General features: G+C 51.6%; 11 protein-coding genes across 11 annotated transcripts; 7 read left to right on the plus strand and 4 right to left on the minus strand.

Moving 5' to 3' along the window:
- Nucleotides 1-30: 30 nt before the first annotated feature.
- VTN31DRAFT_2547 (uncharacterized protein) lies at nucleotides 31-528 on the plus strand (the record flags this gene model as incomplete). The annotated part of the gene is made up of 1 exon (XM_069402727.1): nucleotides 31-528. The coding sequence occupies one exon, from the start codon at nucleotides 31-33 to the stop codon at nucleotides 526-528; it is 498 nt and encodes a 165-aa protein (XP_069261980.1).
- Nucleotides 529-570: 42 nt separating this feature from the next.
- VTN31DRAFT_2548 (uncharacterized protein) lies at nucleotides 571-2,572 on the minus strand (the record flags this gene model as incomplete). The annotated part of the gene is made up of 9 exons (XM_069402728.1): nucleotides 571-783; nucleotides 841-1,436; nucleotides 1,491-1,578; nucleotides 1,624-1,908; nucleotides 1,974-2,131; nucleotides 2,185-2,211; nucleotides 2,269-2,294; nucleotides 2,358-2,389; nucleotides 2,447-2,572. The coding sequence occupies 9 exons, from the start codon at nucleotides 2,570-2,572 to the stop codon at nucleotides 571-573; spliced, it is 1,551 nt and encodes a 516-aa protein (XP_069261981.1).
- A 1,380-nt stretch (nucleotides 2,573-3,952) lies between these two features.
- Nucleotides 3,953-5,524, plus strand: VTN31DRAFT_2549 (uncharacterized protein; the record flags this gene model as incomplete). Its single annotated transcript, XM_069402729.1, has 1 exon — nucleotides 3,953-5,524. One exon carries the CDS (start codon nucleotides 3,953-3,955, stop codon nucleotides 5,522-5,524), a length of 1,572 nt encoding a protein of 523 aa, XP_069261982.1.
- Nucleotides 5,525-5,679: 155 nt separating this feature from the next.
- On the minus strand, nucleotides 5,680-8,436 carry VTN31DRAFT_2550 (uncharacterized protein; the record flags this gene model as incomplete). Its single annotated transcript, XM_069402731.1, has 4 exons — nucleotides 5,680-6,857; nucleotides 6,907-8,153; nucleotides 8,210-8,303; nucleotides 8,367-8,436. The coding sequence occupies 4 exons, from the start codon at nucleotides 8,434-8,436 to the stop codon at nucleotides 5,680-5,682; spliced, it is 2,589 nt and encodes an 862-aa protein (XP_069261983.1).
- Nucleotides 8,437-9,458: 1,022 nt separating this feature from the next.
- Nucleotides 9,459-9,968, plus strand: VTN31DRAFT_2551 (uncharacterized protein; the record flags this gene model as incomplete). Its single annotated transcript, XM_069402732.1, has 1 exon — nucleotides 9,459-9,968. The coding sequence occupies one exon, from the start codon at nucleotides 9,459-9,461 to the stop codon at nucleotides 9,966-9,968; it is 510 nt and encodes a 169-aa protein (XP_069261984.1).
- A 490-nt stretch (nucleotides 9,969-10,458) lies between these two features.
- Nucleotides 10,459-11,576, plus strand: VTN31DRAFT_2552 (uncharacterized protein; the record flags this gene model as incomplete). The annotated part of the gene is made up of 2 exons (XM_069402733.1): nucleotides 10,459-10,899; nucleotides 10,959-11,576. 2 exons carry the CDS (start codon nucleotides 10,459-10,461, stop codon nucleotides 11,574-11,576), a joined length of 1,059 nt encoding a protein of 352 aa, XP_069261985.1.
- Nucleotides 11,577-11,691: 115 nt separating this feature from the next.
- On the minus strand, nucleotides 11,692-12,648 carry VTN31DRAFT_2553 (uncharacterized protein; the record flags this gene model as incomplete). The annotated part of the gene is made up of 2 exons (XM_069402734.1): nucleotides 11,692-12,562; nucleotides 12,623-12,648. The coding sequence occupies 2 exons, from the start codon at nucleotides 12,646-12,648 to the stop codon at nucleotides 11,692-11,694; spliced, it is 897 nt and encodes a 298-aa protein (XP_069261986.1).
- Nucleotides 12,649-13,181: 533 nt separating this feature from the next.
- On the plus strand, nucleotides 13,182-13,825 carry VTN31DRAFT_2554 (uncharacterized protein; the record flags this gene model as incomplete). Its single annotated transcript, XM_069402735.1, has 3 exons — nucleotides 13,182-13,232; nucleotides 13,306-13,451; nucleotides 13,519-13,825. The coding sequence occupies 3 exons, from the start codon at nucleotides 13,182-13,184 to the stop codon at nucleotides 13,823-13,825; spliced, it is 504 nt and encodes a 167-aa protein (XP_069261987.1).
- A 768-nt stretch (nucleotides 13,826-14,593) lies between these two features.
- VTN31DRAFT_2555 (uncharacterized protein) lies at nucleotides 14,594-15,544 on the minus strand (the record flags this gene model as incomplete). Its single annotated transcript, XM_069402736.1, has 7 exons — nucleotides 14,594-14,730; nucleotides 14,791-14,972; nucleotides 15,029-15,143; nucleotides 15,193-15,240; nucleotides 15,349-15,392; nucleotides 15,445-15,452; nucleotides 15,512-15,544. 7 exons carry the CDS (start codon nucleotides 15,542-15,544, stop codon nucleotides 14,594-14,596), a joined length of 567 nt encoding a protein of 188 aa, XP_069261988.1.
- A 1,194-nt stretch (nucleotides 15,545-16,738) lies between these two features.
- VTN31DRAFT_2556 (uncharacterized protein) lies at nucleotides 16,739-17,373 on the plus strand (the record flags this gene model as incomplete). Its single annotated transcript, XM_069402737.1, has 3 exons — nucleotides 16,739-17,000; nucleotides 17,050-17,249; nucleotides 17,308-17,373. The coding sequence occupies 3 exons, from the start codon at nucleotides 16,739-16,741 to the stop codon at nucleotides 17,371-17,373; spliced, it is 528 nt and encodes a 175-aa protein (XP_069261989.1).
- Nucleotides 17,374-18,046: 673 nt separating this feature from the next.
- VTN31DRAFT_2557 (uncharacterized protein) lies at nucleotides 18,047-19,705 on the plus strand (the record flags this gene model as incomplete). The annotated part of the gene is made up of 1 exon (XM_069402738.1): nucleotides 18,047-19,705. One exon carries the CDS (start codon nucleotides 18,047-18,049, stop codon nucleotides 19,703-19,705), a length of 1,659 nt encoding a protein of 552 aa, XP_069261990.1.
- Between the last annotated feature and the right edge of the window lie 278 nt (nucleotides 19,706-19,983).

Below are 19,983 nucleotides of genomic sequence, written 5' to 3' on the forward strand. Positions count from 1 at the left end.
CACCACGGAAAAAGTTACCAGAATCTCACGATGACAGAAGATAGTACAATTCAGGATCTCTTTCTTGGTACTCTCTTCCTCGAACTTGCTTCGACATGCAATTTAAATAGTTGGACAGGACGCTGTATTTGTCGAGGGGTTCTCTGGACATCGGAGTCTCGGCGTGGGGGTGTCAATGTGGGCCGTGGGGGAATATCTGGCGGAATAAGGAAAACCCAATCCGGGGATCATCCACCAAAGGTCAGATTCCAAACTTCAGAAATGAACCGCGGTGGCCCTGAGAGATCCTTTTCCAACGATCCTGAGGTTCGATTGGTGACAGGAACGAGGTGTCGTATGGTTCATGAACTTGTTCCGATTGCCTCTAGGCAGGAATGGTTTGTAGTACTTTGGTGTATCAGAATCCGTGCGTCGATGGTAAGCATACTACAGCGTCGATCAGATAAACAGTACCAGAGTAAGAGCTACTTCCATGCTCATATCCGTAAGAATTTCAGGCAGACAATCAAACCGCCAGCGGATGTTTAACTGTCTATGTTGATTTGCAATGTACATGCCAATAGAACCAGATCAGCTCTTATTCTCAAGTTGCTGTTCAGTCTGCTCCAGCTGCTCCAACTCGATCTGCCGGATAGGACCTGTGAACCAACGACGAGCCCACAGGAACCACGAACCCAACGTCCCGAGAGTAACAACGCCGACTGCCACGGGAGTGTAGTTGAGTGTTTGCGACGTCACTGGGTTCTGTGTTGGAAGGCAGAATGCAATAGTGATGAAAGAGACCTAGCATGTTATATCAGCAACCGCAAGAACGCTCGAGAAGTTGAACTGATTCCGTACCCAAAGAACAGCAATCAGACCGACGATCCACGAGAAACGTCCGAGATGGAACGGGCCTTTTATCACATTCTTCGGCCAGATTACGGCAGCTAGGACCGGGAGCACGTAGCTGATGTACAACCCGATCGTAGCAATACTGGTTGCGGCGGAGAAAGCCACCTCGCTTCCCAATGACGGTAGGCTGAGGCAAAACGCCAGAAACGCAGCCAGCCACACAGTGCGAATGGGGCATCGGAATTTTTCATCGACGTGATCAAAGAACCTCGGCAAGGCACCATCTCGCGAGAAAGCAAACATCATCCGGCTATTACTGGTCAAACTGAATAGACCGCAGTGCCAGACGCAGATTATGATCAAGGAGATGAGCACGAGCCCTCCGTTCTCGCCAAAGACATCAACGATAATCTTGAAGACGGGCATCCCGTAGTTGGTTTCGGGATTGATTGTCTGCTCAAAGTTTTGGATCGAGAACAGCATGCACAGAATGAGGTACAGACCGAAGAGAGCCGAGATACCGATTGACATGAGGACACCCCAGGGAGCACTCCAAGACGCACGCCGGGTTTCTTCCGATAGATGGGCGGATGCATCAAATCCTGCACCGTGTCAATGCCGAGATCATAGTCGATTTCTTCCTTTGGTTTTGTTACCAGTAATTGTATATTGACTGAGCAAGATGCCACAGATGGCGACATAGGCTGGTGATGCGCGAGCCGACCAGCCAGGATCTCCGGTGCCCTGTAACTGTCAGAAAAAGGCCGGGCCCGATAGGTTGCTCCTTACATCGTAGAAGTGCTGAAAGACTTCAGATGCGCTTGGGTGCTTTGGCGCCCCCGCAATGACCGCAGTTGCAAGACTAAAAACCCCAAGGCTGTGCAGGATAATCGAGGTATTATTCAAGTATCGCAAAACCCTCACGCCAAACGTATTGACAAGGCCATGGCTGACGAGGATGGCCGCGTAAATGCCAAGGGTTTGTGCTGGGGTTGCCACGAAGTTAGATTTGATGCTGGCTGCAGTCGAAATCAAACCGGCACAGCCAAAGCTAATACCAGTGGTGACAGCAAACTGGTTCAATTCGTCAGATGGACCATATTCCGACATCACCATATCGTGAGGAAGATGCGACAAACCTGGCCCATGAAATTGAACCAGCCAGTTACCCAGGAGAGGAATGCAGAGTACTCCTTCGGCGCCAGCATTGCTGCCCAGAAGTATGGTCCTCCACTCGTTGGATGCGCGGATACAATCTCCGCCATACTGAGGCCAACGAACATGGTCATGAACGAGACTAGGCTAGTCAACTAATTGCTCATGAAATGAAGGGGGAGAAGGATATCTTACCTATGATCCATCCAAATACCATCACACCTGATATCAATTGTTAGGCGGCGTATATTTTCAAAGAGACATGAATCGATCACACACCAGGTCCTCCAGTATTCAATCCATAGCTTTGTAGCGGTCAGTCGCATGAGACAACTTCGTTATACCTACTCCCACACCGGGGATCTCACCTGAATAATGTGGTTGTACCGGTGATAACACTCTGTCAACAGTCAATCGCCGAATTCACCACCTTGATGCGTCGTCTATTGTGACCTACGATAATTGAGAATGAAATACCAAAGTTATGTAGCAAAGTCCAATCGCGCTTCAAGTCCTGCCGGTAACCTAACTCGGCGAGCCGACTCTCATCCTGAATATCCGTCTGCGACGGTTTGTTGGTCATGATGGAAATCGCTTCACGTCCAGAAGATTAAAAGAACACAACTGCAAGCTTCCAGAAAAAAACAAAACCCTGATTCAGAACGTATGACGGATGTACAGGTTGCATTGATTGTTTGTAGCTTCACCGAGCCGACTATTGATTCCTACTTATTTAATGGGGTAGGCGGGGGGCATTTACTGATAAGATTTCGTCTCCATTACTTGCAGCAGTTAGCAGTCCAGATAGAGGTGGTGCTTCGTATTGATATCCGAGATGTCACGCGTGAGATTGATGGCTCTTGCGTCTCTCAGAGAGGCTAACCTAACCTTGATTAGGCAAGAAATCAAGTGTAGGTACTCGTACTGCGTTTTGTCACTGAAGTCAGCGATACATGGAGAGAATCAGCCCTCTTCATCAGTCCGTGTCGCTCTGTACTCCAATTCACTGATATGAACCCATTTCGACATAAAAAATCAGCAAGATTTATGGAGATGGAACTCATTAACGGCTGCTCAAAGCTGGACTCGTCAGCTTGATAAACACGATCGATATGAACCTCTTGGTAGTAGCTCTCTTCTAACTTAGCGGGCCTCGGTACGAAGAAATGCCCGGAGTGGATGGCCCAATGATAATAGGAATACAGTTTTCTAAAGTCGTTGGAAGTGCTGATCAAAAGCGACCATCGACTGTGAACAGTTCCCTACCACGTATGAAGTGTGTGTGAATGGGATTGGACTTGGAGACGATCAGATCCATCCATTGATAAGGGTGGACACTTCACTCACCCTCAAGAAAGTCCCTAAACGCTGATTTGCGGGATAAGGGGCTGGGAAGGTAGGCTAACCCGAAATGAGCAGGTATACTTACTGTAGTTACAGTCGAAAGGTTCTCCCCGCGGTGGATTCGAGTTTTTGAGAAATTCTAGGGACACTCGGCTGAGGTACATCCGGTGTACATACCAATGGCAATTGGACACAATAGTCTTCCGTAACACATGAGATGGTGATCTTTGATGCCCCGCAACTTCCAACAAGGTCTGTGCTCAAGCGCCCACACTGCTCACTGCTCACCAAGTCACCGACCTCAGATCCAAATTCTGATAAGGGTCATGCCAGGTCCTGAGTTGACGGGACTTGTCCACTCAGTCCATCCGATGGGTTATCGCCCGGACATCGTCGGATCATCGAATTGTTCATGACTTCTGTAACTTTGCTGCATGTCAAACCAACGGCATCAGAACCCAATGCTTTGGACCGGCATGCAAGCTGAATGCGGGGCAAGCGGAAGTAAAACAGCCCGTCCAACTTGAATGAATCAACATCTACTAAAAAAAAAAAAAAAAAAAAAAAAAACAAAAACCAACTGTATTTCCGTCGGGGAAAAGAAGCGACGTGAGAAATCATGCATCTGGAAAGGTCAAGTAGCAGGTCCGTGCCACGGCGACCGGTAATTGCTATTGCAGGTTTAGCCTGCGAGACATCAACGTTCACACCATCGCGGACACTTGCGCCGGATTTTCATCCGCGTCGTGGGGATGAAGTCATCCAAAAGTACGCGTTCCTCCACCCGGGCACGCTCCTTGGCGAGGCTGCTGAATGGCGAGGAACATTGATTGGACATGCTCTTCCTGGCGGCATTGTCTCGCGCGTTGCATTCGAGGAACTGGCAGAAGAGATCATCATGCGACTGAAAGAGTTCGTCGCAAGGAGTGCGCTCCATGGGCTATGGTTTGATATTCATGGTGCTATGTGTGTCGAAGGTCTTGATGACTCCGAAGCAGAGCTGTTACGGCGAGTGAGGGCCGTAATCGGCACGGACGTGATTGTATCTGCATCCATGGATCTCCATGGCAATGTGTCCCGAGAGCTTGCTCATCTGACGGACATGATAACCTGTTACCGCATGGCTCCGCATGAGGATGAGCTGGAGACAAAAGAGCGGGCATGTCGCAACTTGGTCGAGTTCTTGACGCTGTCACCGGGGGAACCGCGTCCGATCAAAGCTTGGATCCCAATTCCGATTCTTCTCCCAGGGGAACAGACATCTACCCGCGTCGAGCCGGCGAAAAGCATTTATGCCACCGTGCCTTTGATCGAAGGCACCGAAGGCGTACTCGACGCTGGCATTTGGGTCGGATATCCTTGGGCAGACGAACCAAGGAATCGAGCTGCGGTAGTGGTGACAGGCTGGGATCACAACGCCGTCACTTCTGGCGGGGAGAAGCTGGCGACCATGTTCTGGAACGCCCGTGCCGATTTCAGATTTGTTGGTCCAGCAGGGTCCCTTGACGAATGCCTGGAGAGGGCACTCGCATCTCCTGCCAGGCCATTTTTCATCTCTGATTCGGGAGACAACCCGACAGCGGGTGGAGCTGGTGATGTTACATGGACTTTGACACAGTTGCTTTCTCGATCTGAATTCAGAGACGCATCAGGCCCAACAGTCATCTACGCAAGCCTGCCCGGCTCCAATGCGATTCGCACCACCGTGAAAGCCGGTAGAGGAGCCACGGTGACGGTGACTGCTGGCGCCGAGGTTGACAACCTTCACTCGGGCCCCGTCACACTCACGGGCAAAGTCCACTCAATCAAACACGGAGACAAATACGCAGTTACAGAGGTAGTGCTACAAGTAGGCAGCATGTATGTAATCCTTACTCAGCAGCGGAAGCCCTATCACCATGAAAGCGACTTCACGGACCTTGATCTCAACCCCCGCAGCGCGGACATCGTCATCGTCAAGATTGGATACTTGGAACCGGAGCTGTATGATATGGCGGCGGACTGGATGCTGGCTCTCACACCGGGCGGCGTTGACCAGGATATCGAGCACCTCGGGCATCGGCGAATCCGCCGACCAATGTGGCCGTTCGACAAGCCGTTTCCAAGGGAGCCTGATTTGACCGCGAGGATCATTCCGGCATCGTACGAGCCACTTTCTGAGGAGTTTGGTGGTGTTCTCGGCGAACATTGAAGACTTCCTCTGATGATTTCCAGGTCGGTCGTTAGATTGTTAGTATGCCAAGGCAGGTCCTAGGAAAGATGACATGAAAGATCAACGACATGAACATTATGTACTCAAACTGACCAAATAAAAGGAGCAGTCATTACTATGTACATCATTTCTCATTAACCTTTAAAAGGAGCGGGTTGGTAGGGTTGGGGCTGCATCATCGGATTCGGTTGCAGCAAGGGTTGCACCTGGGGTGCCTGAGGCCCATTGATGATAAGAGAATCATTCGGCGCCTCAGCCACAGTGACGGGGTTCTTGCCCGTGTTTTCCACCCATCTTCTTGTTGAACTCCGCGCCAGCTTAGGAGGTGCCGGGGGCGCTTGTGCAAGCGTCTCGCCCTTGTGGCCGTAGAGATAGGTCGTGAGAATCCGGCCTTGGGACGTTTTATTGAGGTATTGACGCATCCGAGTCATGTTGGCCCGACCCAGCAAGACGAAGAACAGGGTCGCGAACGCGATGATGGCGGTCAGGACGAGCACAATGAGGGCTGGGACGGCGTAACCCCAGCGATAGCGAACTCGCCTTTGCATGTATTTCACGCGTGGAGGTTTGGACGACGGCCGGGACTCTTCCATGTCTCGTTTTTCCAGATTCGAAGCAGCATGCGAACCCTGCATTATCGCACCGTGCAAGCCCCTGGTGCCAACAACGGCGTTGGAGGCCAAATCGGTCCAGATCAGGTTCAGAATCTTCGCGGTAGTATTGGCTGATCTGGAATACTCCTGCCACCGGCGATACATGGCCAAATTCATTTGTCCTGTATAGTCGGGGATATCCCTAGAGGCTCCCTGGAACACGGATGCCAGTCCCTTGGAGTAGAACTCAGAACCCGGGAGATTCTGGTAGCCCCCGCTGGAAGTAAATGTGTTGCCGCTAACGTATCCAGGAAGGTACAGCGACTCTTTTCGCAGTGTGTGCAGACTGATGTTGCCTTGCTCTGGACCGGAGATCAAACCCCAGAGTGGCCCCACATCTGCGAGTTCCTTGTCCGAGAGCTCAACCCCCCAAAGAGGCTTGGATTCCTCATCTTGGTACACCTTGTCCTTGATCTCAGTGACCTTGATGGCGGACAGATCATCGGTTCCGTTAAACTGGAATGTCACCCTTTTGATCGTCGCCTTGGCCGTCATGACACAAGAGTACATTGGAATCGACCATTTGCTGCCAGGTTCAAAAATGATTGGCGACGACTTGTTATCCACCCGGCTCGGTGCACCGTACACCATCCCACAGCTGGAAACAAAGTTGTCGATATTGGCAGTATCCCGCCCACCTTTACCGGTGCACAGAAAACCTGCGAATGTTAGACTCCGGATGGCACATGCCGATAGACGTCGACTTACCGGCGGTAGAGAAGTTTGCCGAACTGATGTTGAAGGGATTTGCATACAACGGTTCTTCCCCCGAAATCGTGGTGTTCAAGATTGACGAATTCCGCGTTTCAATCCCCCGATCCAATCCATCCAGGTATTCTCCGTACAAGGAAGTAATACGAAGCGCATTGACACGAATTGTAAGATGGGGCGATTGCCTGCCGCTCTCCGACATCAATGGGAATTGCTTTCCCAGATGCGAGTTCATGTACGAGAATGCCCTGGAATCCGGGTCACTTTTGTTTCTGAAATTCGTCACGTTCAAGAACGCCATGGAAATCGCATTGTTCATCCAGGCGCCCTTGTATGCTCTATCCCAGAGCTGCGGCTCGTGCTGCGTATTCGTGGTATTGTATCTGGGGTACGTCTTGTTCAGATTCACAAATCCGCCGCGGTCGGTCAATACGAGATTGGTGTAGGTGAAGGTTGCTGATTCTTCGCTAGCAAACCTAGGAAGAGTAAAGTCAATTGTCAAATTCGTATCGACGCACACAGATTCCGGCTCGATGAACAGAAGATCCTCCGACCAGGTGCTTCCATATGGAGTCCTCGGCGGGGCACTGTGATTGCGGAAACCAATTCCCCCGTTCTTCATGTCGACGACGAGACCCTCCACTGCAAGATAATCGTTGGCCAGGATGTTGCTTTCGATCATGCGGAAAGTATCGATTGGGTATGGCTCTCCATTGTCGGGGGCGACCGCCCCCGGATTATCGTTGACCGTCTGCCAGGTGTAGGACCGCGCTTGAATATCAAAGATGCTGGAAACGGAGTCTTCCTGGTTCTCAAGACCGCTTTGGAATGCATCGATCACATACTGCGGCACATGAGAGTCATAGTACTCGACATCGGAAGTCACAGTGGTTTCGTTGTAGGTCGTGGTAACGTTGCTGAACGAGTTCGGGCACCCGACTGGGACATAATATCCGCAGATGCGGCTCCAGGGCAGATTGACTCGTGGCGGGGTCCCGAAGCCAAACTGGGACGGATCCGCGATATAATGGAATGAGACGTCCTCCGTCCAGTCGTCGCCTTCAACAATGGTTTGATAGAGCCCCAGCGGAGTGACCACGGCCGCAATCGCAGTCAGCAATGCGAGGATGGTCTTCATTCGCGTAATGATCAGGATGTGCCCTGGAACTCCCCGAATGGCCGCCGAGTCGGCATAAAGGAGAGTCGGCCATCGTGAAGAATGCAGAAATCGTCCGATAACAGACCTGTAACCTTGTCAGCAAGATCATGAGTCCTCTCAACCGGGGCAATAGAACCGTACCATGACACGGCAGACGTTGTGGTTGCGCTTGTAAGATCTTCCCTCAAGACACCGAGAAGGATCAGAGGCAGCGCTAGGGGTATGAAGATTTGGACTGGCGCGGTGTTGTCAGATCCCTTGTATATAGCATTTCACCCACAACTTGCGCTTAACTTACTCACAGCGACCGCCGCTGCAATCATACCCGAGACGTCAGCGACGTCGAGATCGCTGAGAGTCACCACCATGGTGGCTACACTCAGGGACCAGAAATAGGAGAGAGATTTCTTGGACGACGGGTCTACTCAGCCCGATAACTGGATGGAATGTCCTGGACTCTCAGAAATAGTATTGAGCTCTCATGGGTGCACAGAGATATTTCAGATTTCCCATGAAATCCGAAGAAGACCCAGTTGAGGCATATATACAACTACAGTACTTCAGTTTTACTCATCCTCCCTTGCGAGTAGGTATGGCGTTCACCCCCCGGTCGACGGTGTTGAACCAAGCAAAGGTATTTGAAAAAGTAGTTCTCGATCCAAAAGTCAAACTCCTGGAGACCGATCTCGGCTTCGTATTTCCTGTCCCCTGATTTGATGCCACCAAAGGCACCGCCAACTTGCATCAAACGATGCCCCGTGATTCGTGCATTTGGGGCAAAACTAACACAAGCTAGTGACCTTGTTCGCTTAACCTTAAGTATTAAAGTAGGATTAATCTCTGGATGGGGTCAGGGCGCAGCCAGATGTTGACAAATTGACATGTTGGATTGATCAAATCCGAATAAACTTCACGCCGGCCAAGGAGCTCGGGCCAACTGTCAATCGGGGGCAGAAGCCGGAGGGTGGTCGAAGACTCGGAAGAGCCGCATGGCCGGGCGAAATGCTCAGCTTGAATGCATCAAGGCCAAGAGGTAGCAACACTCTTGAACGCTTGCTGTGTGCTCATCGGTTGGGCGACCATTGCTTTTGTCCTTGATGTAAAGTGCACAGCCTGCAATTGCAAGCGAGATAAGTACTCCGTACTGTGAACTTTTTTTTTTTTTTGAACAGGAGCCTCATGACCTTGGAGTATTCCCCATGAAGGAAAATGCTCATAGCCCCCGCCTTTCAGCATTGCACCGGCAGCACCCAGCGCTGGATCAGGTGCTCGGTGAGCGAGTCAGCGCTCTGTGTCCAAGCAATCTGGTTTTTTCACTCAGGCTAAGACAGTGTTTTCCCTGGTCAAGGGATCGCGAGAATGCGCGCATCGCAAGAGTTGTACTATGTAGATGTTAGATACCTATAACCACTGGATTAGGTCTTTTTCGGTTAGATTCAGGCCTGCTGCAGGGACTGATTCATTTTTGACCTTGACATCATTTCGGATCACCCGAGATCGCTGGAATGTATTACTGGTAGTATCGAGATTACCTGGTCTCTTTCTCCAGACAGATTTGATGGGCTGCACATTGCACAACCTCGCACCAGCTGCCATACCTTGCTTGATCCCGAGCCTGAAGTCTCGCCTTACGAACTCGTTCGCGTCAATAGCGGCTCTCCAAATGTTTCCCGGCTTGTGCCTGCAAGGATCGCATAAGCCGGCCCGAGCCAACTTCCGCCACGTCCGATTGCCAAATCTTGCTTTTCGTCAAGGCCCATCGCATCACACGTTTTCACCAGGTCGTCAAACTCGTCCACATGCTCCCCGTCGCCGCATTTTTTTCGACCTCGGCAAGGACAGATTCCGCCCATCAAGGCAAGCAAACCTAAAATTGCCAAGGCATCGGCAGTGCAGATGATTTGAGACCAGCAATAGAAGAAAAAAATCTATCCTACCGAATGCATCGACAATCACAAGTCACAATCATCGAGTTGGGAGATTCTGGACAAAGTCTGGAGTTCAGGGCTGGTCCCCAGAAATCCCAGATATGACATCATGGTTGTGTGGGCGGCGGTGGAGAACAAAGCGAAACTAAGATCAGAACACCCCAACTGCACTGAAATCTACCGAGTACAGTACAGCACGGGGAGAACATCCTTTTCGCCGATTTAGGAACAATCATGCGCAGACGGTTTCTGCCTGCGGAGTCTCACTTTTCTCAACTGCTCAACGCCTGGAGAACCCGTTGGCCACATCGATGACCGTTTGCTCACATATACGCGTACAGTGAGGGCAAGACAAATCGGAGGAGTGAAGAGATCGAAGGGATTGCTCCAAACATCGATACTCAGTTCCGATCACCCGCACTGTCTTTGTCCTTCAGTGTGTTCAAAGAATCGGGTAAAGAAATGGCCACTCCATGGATGCTTCCACGGCACGCCTCGCGCGTTGCTATCGGTAGCAGATTCGGCAGACGCATTGCTGCCGGAAGTGCAACAACACTCTCGATTTCCTCGAACATGTTGCGTTCGCCGGACTTCCTACCACGGCTGAATCCCGTCCGATGGAGCTCGCACTCCCCGTTCGATGCCTCGGCAGAGAAACCCCGCAAGAAAGTGACCATCAACATGCTCCGAAACCTCTACAAAAAAGGCGAACCCATCACGATGCTCACGGCACATGACTTCCCCTCAGCGCTTGTCGCAGACCGTGCCGGGATGGATATGATCTTAGTCGGTGATAGTTTGGCCATGGTCGCACTGGGTATGGAGGATACAAACGAGGTTACGCTCGACGATATGATTTTACATTGTCGGAGCGTGGCTCGAGCGGCCAAGTCTGCCTTCACTGTATGGGCAGCTTTGCAAATTTTATTCCTATACGATACCGTAGCTAACGCTGTGCATAGGTTGGCGACTTGCCCATGGGCTCCCATGAACTCTCACCACAACAAGCCCTTGAATCTTCTATCCGAATGGTCAAAGAAGGCCGCATGCAATCGGTCAAAATCGAGGGCGGCACCGAGACCGCCCCCACGATCAAGACAATCACCACAGCCGGGATACCAGTTGTTGCGCACATTGGGCTGACTCCGCAGAGACAGCATGCGCTGGGTGGATTCCGCGTGCAGGGGAAAACGGTGTCAGGTGCCGTGAAGCTGCTGGAGGACGCTTATGCTGTTCAAGAAGCTGGCGCGTTCATGGTCGTTCTGGAAGCAATGCCCGCCGAGGTTGCAGCTGTCATCACAAAGAAGCTCCAGATTCCCACCATCGGCATCGGTGCTGGCAAGGGCTGTTCGGGCCAGGTGCTGGTCCAAATCGATATGTTGGGGACTCTGCCGCCCGGTCGACATCTGCCCAAGTTTGTCAAGAAGTACGGGAATATTTGGGACGTGGCTTTTCGCGGGATTGAGCAGTACAAAAACGAGGTCAAGGCTGGGGAGTTCCCGTCTGAGGAACACACATACCCAATTTCCCCGGAAGAACTGGCAGGATTTGAAAAGGCTGTGAACGAGCAGGGGAGATGATGCTCGAGTATCCGGGGATGTTGCGTGGATTGATGGTCATTGCATACTGTGATTCCCGTGGTTTTTTTCCCCAACAATTGGAAAGTTTGTAACTTTGTAATAGAAATCATTGGGATCATTCCTCGTTCTTGTCTGCCGGAGCATCGTCAGGCATAATGCTGGTAGAAGACTGCCCTGCAACCGCCGCCGCGGCAGCTTTTCTTTCTTTGTCTCGCTGCCTTCTTTTGATTCTTCTCTCCCTGTTCTTCTTGTGCCTCTTCTCCGCCTCGGCCTTCTTGGCCAGCTCGGCCGCTGCCAGACGTTTGCGAAGAATGATTCTTCTTTTCTTGCCTGGTTTCTTCTTTTTCTTCGCTGCTCCACTATCACCTCTTGTATCCGTCTTTGTTTCTGAAGAAGGAGCATCACGAGTACGATCTTGGCTGCTTGGTATATGGATTACACGCCAAGGTAAATGGCAGCCTGGCGCCTCTACTCGCGCCCATTTCAAAACATCATCCCCGGACACGGCAACAGACTCGTACTCTTTCCTCTTCCTATTTTGTATCTCCACATGGTGGGTGTCTCCGGGAGGCAGACCGAGTAGTTCCGGTGCGGTAACATAGTGGTACCATCCTCTGAATGGGACGAGGAAGCCCCCATCATCCAGGCCATTCTTCGCAGGTGTAGGCGACCGAACGCGAATTCGAAGCTTCTGGGTCTTGACTTCTCCAGCGCTGTCCGATTTGGCGGCAGCGGCTCCTGATGTACCAAAGAGGCGGAATTCGAACTCATCTTCTTGCTCCTCTGTTCTGGTCTTGTTGCCATCCTCACCAGCGGCATCTCCGTCTACCCTTTCTTCCGGTTCTTTCACATCTATTGAATCTGTCTCAAAGCCAAGAAGCTTCCCCAGCAATGCGTGAGCCTGGCGACCGTCGACATTTTGCGCCTCGATGCCTGGAGACGGGGGGGACGATGGTGGCGGAGAGAGAATTTCGTCGCGACGAACTCTGGGTGAACAATCCAGTTAGCTTGAGGAAATGAAATCATTGGATGGAGCAATTGCACACGTCTTTGCTTGAGGTAATTCGAACATGTCGACCTGATCATCAAATGTGAGGAGCGCGGTCAACACTTAATGGCGGTCGCGCAGACAGAGTTGACGAGCTGGCTGCCGAGATCTACGAACTCAGAATTGATTATTCTATAATGCTAGCAGCATCGGCAGGGAGGGAATTGAGGCATTGAGCTGGAGGTTGGAGAAACTGAATTTATCGAGTTGGAAAACTTCCAGTTGATCTGATAAGAAAGAAGGCAGGCGCACGGACCATCGCTCCTGCCACTTTCTCCAACATCAGCCCATCTCAGTCTAAAAAAGTAAAATAAAAGTGCTTTTCTCCTCCCTCTCCGCATTCAAACAGCGACCAGACACTCCCTTACAATGCCACCGCGCGTGGAATTGCCCGTGGTTATTCCGCCGACTTGAATGCCATTCATAGCCCCCGTTTTCCGGCCGTCCAGGAACCCTGGCTTCGGAGGCGAGTCCGTTCCATCATCCATCCTTTCTCCACCCGCCGCTTTGGACCCTTTCAAGACGGGAAGACGTCGTTCCTTCCACCCACCGGCTAAATGGGCGCCTGTCTGTCTTGTCTTGGCCTGACTAGCCGAGACAATCATGATGTTCGTGGTTCCTCTTACGAGCACCGCGGGATGTAGGGATCATGCATGCTGATTTGCTGAATCGCGCGCTTAGTCCGAGTCGGCCCGACTTCTTGACGATGATATGTATGCCGGCTATGGATACGGGTCCGTCAACCATCCGAACCATCCGCGTGATGACCCGGAGGACGTGAAACGGGAGAGGGAAGCGTTAGAGGCCATTTGTCAACGAGCGTCAGAGTATGTTGATCAAAACAGTAGTACTACATGGCGCAACAGAGGACTGACGCATATACCCTTTCACCAGCTCTGTCATAGATATCTGGGCTCTCCAACCGCAACCACAGCTGCAGCCGCAGGCAACACTACGACAGAACGGGTCTGCCACCTCTCTAAGAGTCCCTAGTGATGTCACCGCTGTAGCCAGCACGACCGATGGCACCATTACTCCCGCTGATTCTCGTCCAACATCGTCCAACGCCGGAGGGCCGAAGAAGCTCGCAACGATTCCAAAGCACTGGGGTGAGGTCGTCATCTCGCCGCAACGAGCCGGAAAAGGGAAGAAGGCAGAGGATAATGACAACGACTTTTTCGGCGTCCTGAGAGTCACCTGAACATGCACATAGAGTCTCTTTTTCCGTTGCCTGCATACCGATATGACCAGCATCATCCTTTCTGGGACATTCCGATCGTTTCTTTTCCTTTTCCTCGTCATAGACAGCACGAGATCTCGACTGCATGTCATCACCCCCGTACATACATATTATGTACATGCACACTCGTTAGGTTCTCTACTCTGGGCAATACTGCTCCAAACAGTGTATATTATGCCACGATCCCGCACTTGCAGTTCTTTGTGATCTTGTTGGATTGGAGTATGCTGTGAATGATCAAGACTAAAAAATGTAAGATGAATTGTTGACTTCTTTCTGTAAATTCCCACCACAATCTCTGTAGACTTATGCAGATTGAGACTATAAGGTCAAACTATAACAATTCCCTAGAGCCAAAAGAACCACCAAATAGATAGAACGAGTTCCCACATGTCGAGGCATGAACGGTGACGGAGGTGAGGGCAGAGATAGTTGCGATCAATCTCCCGGCATCGAACCCGAAAGATTTCCTCAGGCGTTGGAAATCGGCCTGCCTCTCAACACCACCCACGAAGGATGAAAGAATCGACAGAGTGGGGTAGGGAATATAGAGGAATAACATATGCAAATCCAAGGGCATACACTCCAAACCAGATATGATAAATCAAAGAAGAACAACGCCCGCTGGCCGACCGAGGTGTATGGGTGAATCATGGAAAACGACAAAAAGGGTTCAACACAGAATCAAGGTAAAGAGCCAGAGCTGTATATGGGAAACAAACGCCGCATTCAGACGTCATCCATTGTCCCAGCAGGCTCTTCGCCGCCGGACTCGTAACTACCCACGGAGCTCAGCTCATCTTCGGATTCTGAGTCCTCGCCAGTGTCGTCAACGGCTTCTTTGGTGGCATATTTGGCGACGTATTCTGCAACCGACTGATGAGTATTGCCCTGCCCCAGTGGGTCGCTCCAATGTAGAAACGTACCTCGGACTTTAGCCTCATAACTCTTCGGCTCTCTCATGAGCATCGCCGCCGCCTCGCCGTTCAAGGGATCCGAAGGATTTGGGTATCGGAGTAGTTGCGGCAGGAAAACTTCGAAAATATTGATCATGTCGTACATTGGTGACCACGTTTGGTTGATGACGTCCAAGCATACGGACCCTGACCTGTGAAGAGTAATGAGCATTGCACACCGATATCCAACGGAACCGATCGTTCTTACAGCTCATCGATGTTCGGGTGATAGATTCGGTTGACAAAGCCGATGCTTGGGCTTTTATATGGGTACTGGTCCGGTAGCTCGACATGTATCTTCCAATGCCCGCCGGCGAATGGAGCTGCGCCCCGTTAGAATCCGCCCGAAACAATCAATCGGGCTGTACATACTCTCTTCGGGACCCTTGAACCGCACGTAAAACTCTTGCCTGCAACGTGCTCATAAGTATGATGTCTGCCAACTCGGTAAGTCGTCTGCAGTGCACAGCTTACACTACAGGCCAAGGTTAGCTCAGACCACAAGCTCAGCTGCCCGAGTGTACTCACTATTGTCGTTTACTAGAGTGACCTCATAGTCACTCATCAACAACCTGCAACCATTTTAGTAACGACAGTCACGCGACCACTCCGAGAGCAACGTACTTCATGACCTAGCAAGAGGATATCCAGTTAGCCACTTTCCCATGCGGTATGTCCTGGAATCACTTACATCTGTCTCGATTCTCCGCTTCGGGCTGCTCATTGTGGCAGAGTGGTAGGACACTGGCCTAGAAGTCTGTGCAGTAAGAAGGAGGTCTCGTAATTCCTGCTCGGAGAACTAGGGCTTGCAATGCAAGACGACGTCTCTCAAAGTGGCGAAGTGAGGGGCAACGATGGAGAATATCAAGTTTCGGAGAAGCCAAAGACAGCGAGAACATGAGCAAGAGCTGGCGAAGAGGGAAGAGGAGCGAGCTAGGGGTGAAAGAAAAAGGAATCAGAGAGAAATGCAGGACCGAAGGTTGAACTGGGGAACGATAAGCTGAGGAGTCACTTGTTCTCCAGTTGCTTGTATCCACGAGGTACGATCAGCGACTGGGCGAGGCCAGGATTCCGAGGTATTACTTGTAATTACACGTATCAAGAAATCAGGACTAACCTTTATCGGTAGGTTCGCAGGTATAGATTACTGTATTCGTCCGCGATACGGTAATCTTGGACAACGGATTGGGAACCTTAGTGGCTCATTCATGGGCCCCCACTGGCTCCTGTATTTCACAGCACCAATCAGATTTGAGTGATGCACAGATTGGAGCCGGATTGCCACGGATATCCCCTCTTTCTCCCGTCTGGACTCGCTCCATCGAATCACCGATTTCGGTGGGACGATCATGTGATTTGTTCCTCTCATGATGCCACCCAAGTACGAGTAGTTCTCCGCAGATTACAGTCATCTTGTTTCGATTGACGTAACTTAATACGTACTGTAATACAGTGCCTGTACGAGTACAGTATGGACTCGCATAGTCAGCGAATCACCGGATCATCATGATTCATCACAGGAAGAACAATCTGGCTTCAAGTTGCTCGAGAATGCCTTGAAATCAGCACGCCCGAGTAATTGGCTCAAACTGGGCCAGTTCTGTAACGTAACTTGATGGCCATTCGAGCAAACCCACTCATGCAACCAACCGTGTAAGCTGCACGAAGGAATCTCTCTTGCTTAGACTCCAGATTCAACCTCGGCCTGAGTACATAGTAATAACTCCCAGTCGGAGTTGAAGGTGGATGTGCATGCTCATCTTTGCCAGGTTCAAACTGTCCTCTGCCCAACCCGAGTCCTGAGACGACGTCCAGGGCCAATCGCAGCCAAGAGCCCAACTGATGTCGGGCTTTCACACATGTCCACGTCGACGGAACATGGGCATTCAGTGATTGCCAACGCTGCTAGTCGGACGCAATGGGCCCTCCTGAGTCAAGCGATGGCGACAACGGTCGCCGCAATTCCTCGCGGCAGTCAACACCCTCCTTGGGTCTACCTCACAGGCCACGAAACAGTCCGCGGACGTCTACAGAGTCTGGCAATGTGACCGCGCCGATTCCCGACGAGGAGCATGGTGCCGATCTGCCGTTGACCTTATCGGCGTCGGTTGTCTTGACCGGGTTACCGCGGGATGCGCACCAAGCCTTGGCTGATGCGGAAGCGTTTGATTCTGGCAAGGGTACAATTGAACGAACCATCCAGCTTAGGAGGTCCGCTCACGACGACAGTGACGATACGGTTCCAGCCGCTCCCTTCCGCTCCGATTCTGCGAAAGGCCGTCTTCAAAATCAGCGCGTCGCAAAAATTCGAGACCGTGGTCAACTTCCTTCGGAAGAAGCTCGACTGTCAGGAAACCGACTCGGTTTTTTGCTACATCAACAATGTCTTTGCACCGTCGCTCGATGAGAGCGTCGGTGGACTATGGAGGGTTCGATTTTCTCCTTCGACAAGCGGGTCGGCACATAAAAGCTAACTGTGGCTGCCAGTGTTTTAAAAATGAGACGGACGATCAACTCTGGGTTCAGTACTCCATGACCCCTTTTTTCGGTTGAGATGCGGCTATGTTGAACAAATCCCGTCAGGTAGCGAGGCCCGAATCTCGTTGGCAACGTGCCGATCTGTCGAAGTTCGAATGCAGGACACTACCTAGACCTCTATCTACCACTAGACTATTGCCGTCAGATTCTGAGAGCAGATAGATGGCTTCAAGTTCACATTCCAATCGTTCAGACTAGGGTGAAAACATGCAATGACCTTGGTAGACTTCAACCTTTGAGCACAGGGGTCATCATTGGACATTGAGATACAACTGTCACTGGACAATCATCATCTAGACTCCACGACTCCGTACTCGGTGTTTCTGCTCGTATGGCAAATCAACTCGGTTGTCTAAGACCACTACTGTATTAATACGAAGTCTTCCGAACTGCGACGGCCATTATTAGTATTACTATTTAGCCCAGTCTAAAGCCTCCGCACACGCACGCAACCAACAAATCGCCAAGTTCTCGACTTCAGCCACAGCAGATTGCCGGATCCAAACCGAAGTTCCAGCAGCCTTCGAGATATGCTTGATCTCACTGGTATTGAACGAAAGAGTATGTCCTTTCCAGGACGATTCGTCAGTCGCCGATGAGGTGACGTTATCTCCGCTCTCATATCAATCGCCGAACCGACCATTACTTGCGCAACGCCACTTTTATTTTCCGATCAATTGCTTGATGGATGGCGATAGAACAGTCGGAGTCGCAAGGGTCAAGGAGGGACGGCCTCACGCAGCTCCCTCCGGTCCCTACTGAGGAGACCCCTCTGCTGCGCGAAGACCTCGAGCAACGGCCCGAACGGAACGATGTCAACGGCGCTCCCATCGTGCAGGAACCCACCACACGGGAACTGGTGTTGGCACTGGGTGGCATCTGGCTAGGAGTGTTTCTGGCAGCACTGGACGCCACGGTTGTTGCGACCTTGTCGGCCGCAATTTCTTCGTCATTCAACTCGCTGTCGTTACTCTCGTGGATCGCAACGTCCTATCTGATCTCTAACGCCGCATTCCAGCCATTGAGCGGGAAATTGACCGATATATTCTCCCGACGTGCAGGCCTAGTCTTCTCCAACATCTTTTTCGCTCTGGGAAATCTGATATGTGGCCTGGCGACGCAACAATGGATGATGATCTTTGGCCGAATCGTGGCCGGAATCGGCGGAGGCGGACTCACGGCCATCTCGACTTTTGTCACGTCGGATCTGGTTCCGCTCCGTCGGCGAGGCGTATGGCAGGGCATCGGGAATATCTGCTACGGCACCGGAATGGGTCTGGGTGGTGTATTTGGAGGCTTCATCAACGATTCCATTGGTTGGCGGTGGGCGTTCTTGATCCAAGTTCCCTTCGTGGTACTGTCTGGAGTACTCGTGTTCTTTACAGTCAAGATCCCCGTCAAGGAAACGGACAAGTCGCGTGTCAAGCGCGTTGACTTTCTGGGCGCTTTTACACTCCTTGCCTCTCTGGTCCTGTTGCTGCTCGGGCTGAACGCAGGAGGGAATCAGGTGCCATGGAACCATCCTCTAGTGCTCACAAGCCTGCCGCTATCTGCTATCTTTCTCGCGATCTTCGTCTATGTAGAAGATCAGGTAGCACCGGAGCCCGTTATTCCGGTGCGGCTTCTGCTCGACCGCACGGTCGGTGCCGTATGTCTCACAAACTGGGTCGCGACCATGGCCGTGTTTGGCTTTCTTTTCTACGTGCCTGTCTACTTTCAGGTCCAGGGGTATTCCGCGACGGCTGCCGGTGTGCGGCTTATCCCACAGGCGGTGGGTACGGCCTCGGGCTCACTTGGCTCGGGATACGTCATGCGCCTGACGGGCAAATACATGAAACTCAACTACTTTACTCTGCTGATGATGATCGCGTCCGCTGCGGCCATCTCAACGTTCACTCTGCAGTCACCCCCATGGGTAGCATTTGTCTACCTGTTCTTCCTCGGCTTCGGGTACGGAGCGATGCTGACCATCACACTTCTCGCGCTGATCGCGGCTGTGGACCACCACTTTCACTCGGTGGTCACTTCGGCGTCCTACGCCTTTCGGAGCACGGGGAGCACGATTGGCATCACCATCGCGTCTGCCGTGTTCCAGAATGTCCTCAAATGGGGCCTGTGGTCTCGACTGGGAGACCGTGAAGGGGCGAGTGATTTAATTGCGCGCCTGCGCGATAGCCTCAATGAGGTCTGGAAGCTCCCGAATGACTTGCAGGCTGCGGCGCGCGACGCCTACATGGATTCATTGCGTGCTATCTTCGTCACGATGCTGGGGTTAGCTGTTATCTCGGGGCTTACCAGCACTCCCATGAGGCAACATACGTTGCATAGCAATCTGGCTCGTCGATAGTCGATGACAAGGATAGCATACATCGATACTGTACATATCACCCACCCCGCCTAGACAAAGCGTTGATTCGCAATTAGAGCAATCATAAAGAGGGCTCAGTTCTCGACCATATTAGTCTGCAATACGGATACTCCGTAACCATTGCGTAATTCCTTATACATGGCAGGGGACTCTTATGTCCAATGCGAAGCTGAGATTGTGCAACAGCTCTCAAACACAGCATTGGATTGGTCGCAACTCGCCGAATCTTGGACGAACTAGGCTATAAATGGCGAATA

Source organism: Thermomyces dupontii (genome assembly GCF_041956625.1).
Source record: "Thermomyces dupontii strain NRRL 2155 unplaced genomic scaffold VTN31scaffold_2, whole genome shotgun sequence".
NCBI classification, from domain to species: domain Eukaryota; kingdom Fungi; phylum Ascomycota; class Eurotiomycetes; order Eurotiales; family Trichocomaceae; genus Thermomyces; species Thermomyces dupontii.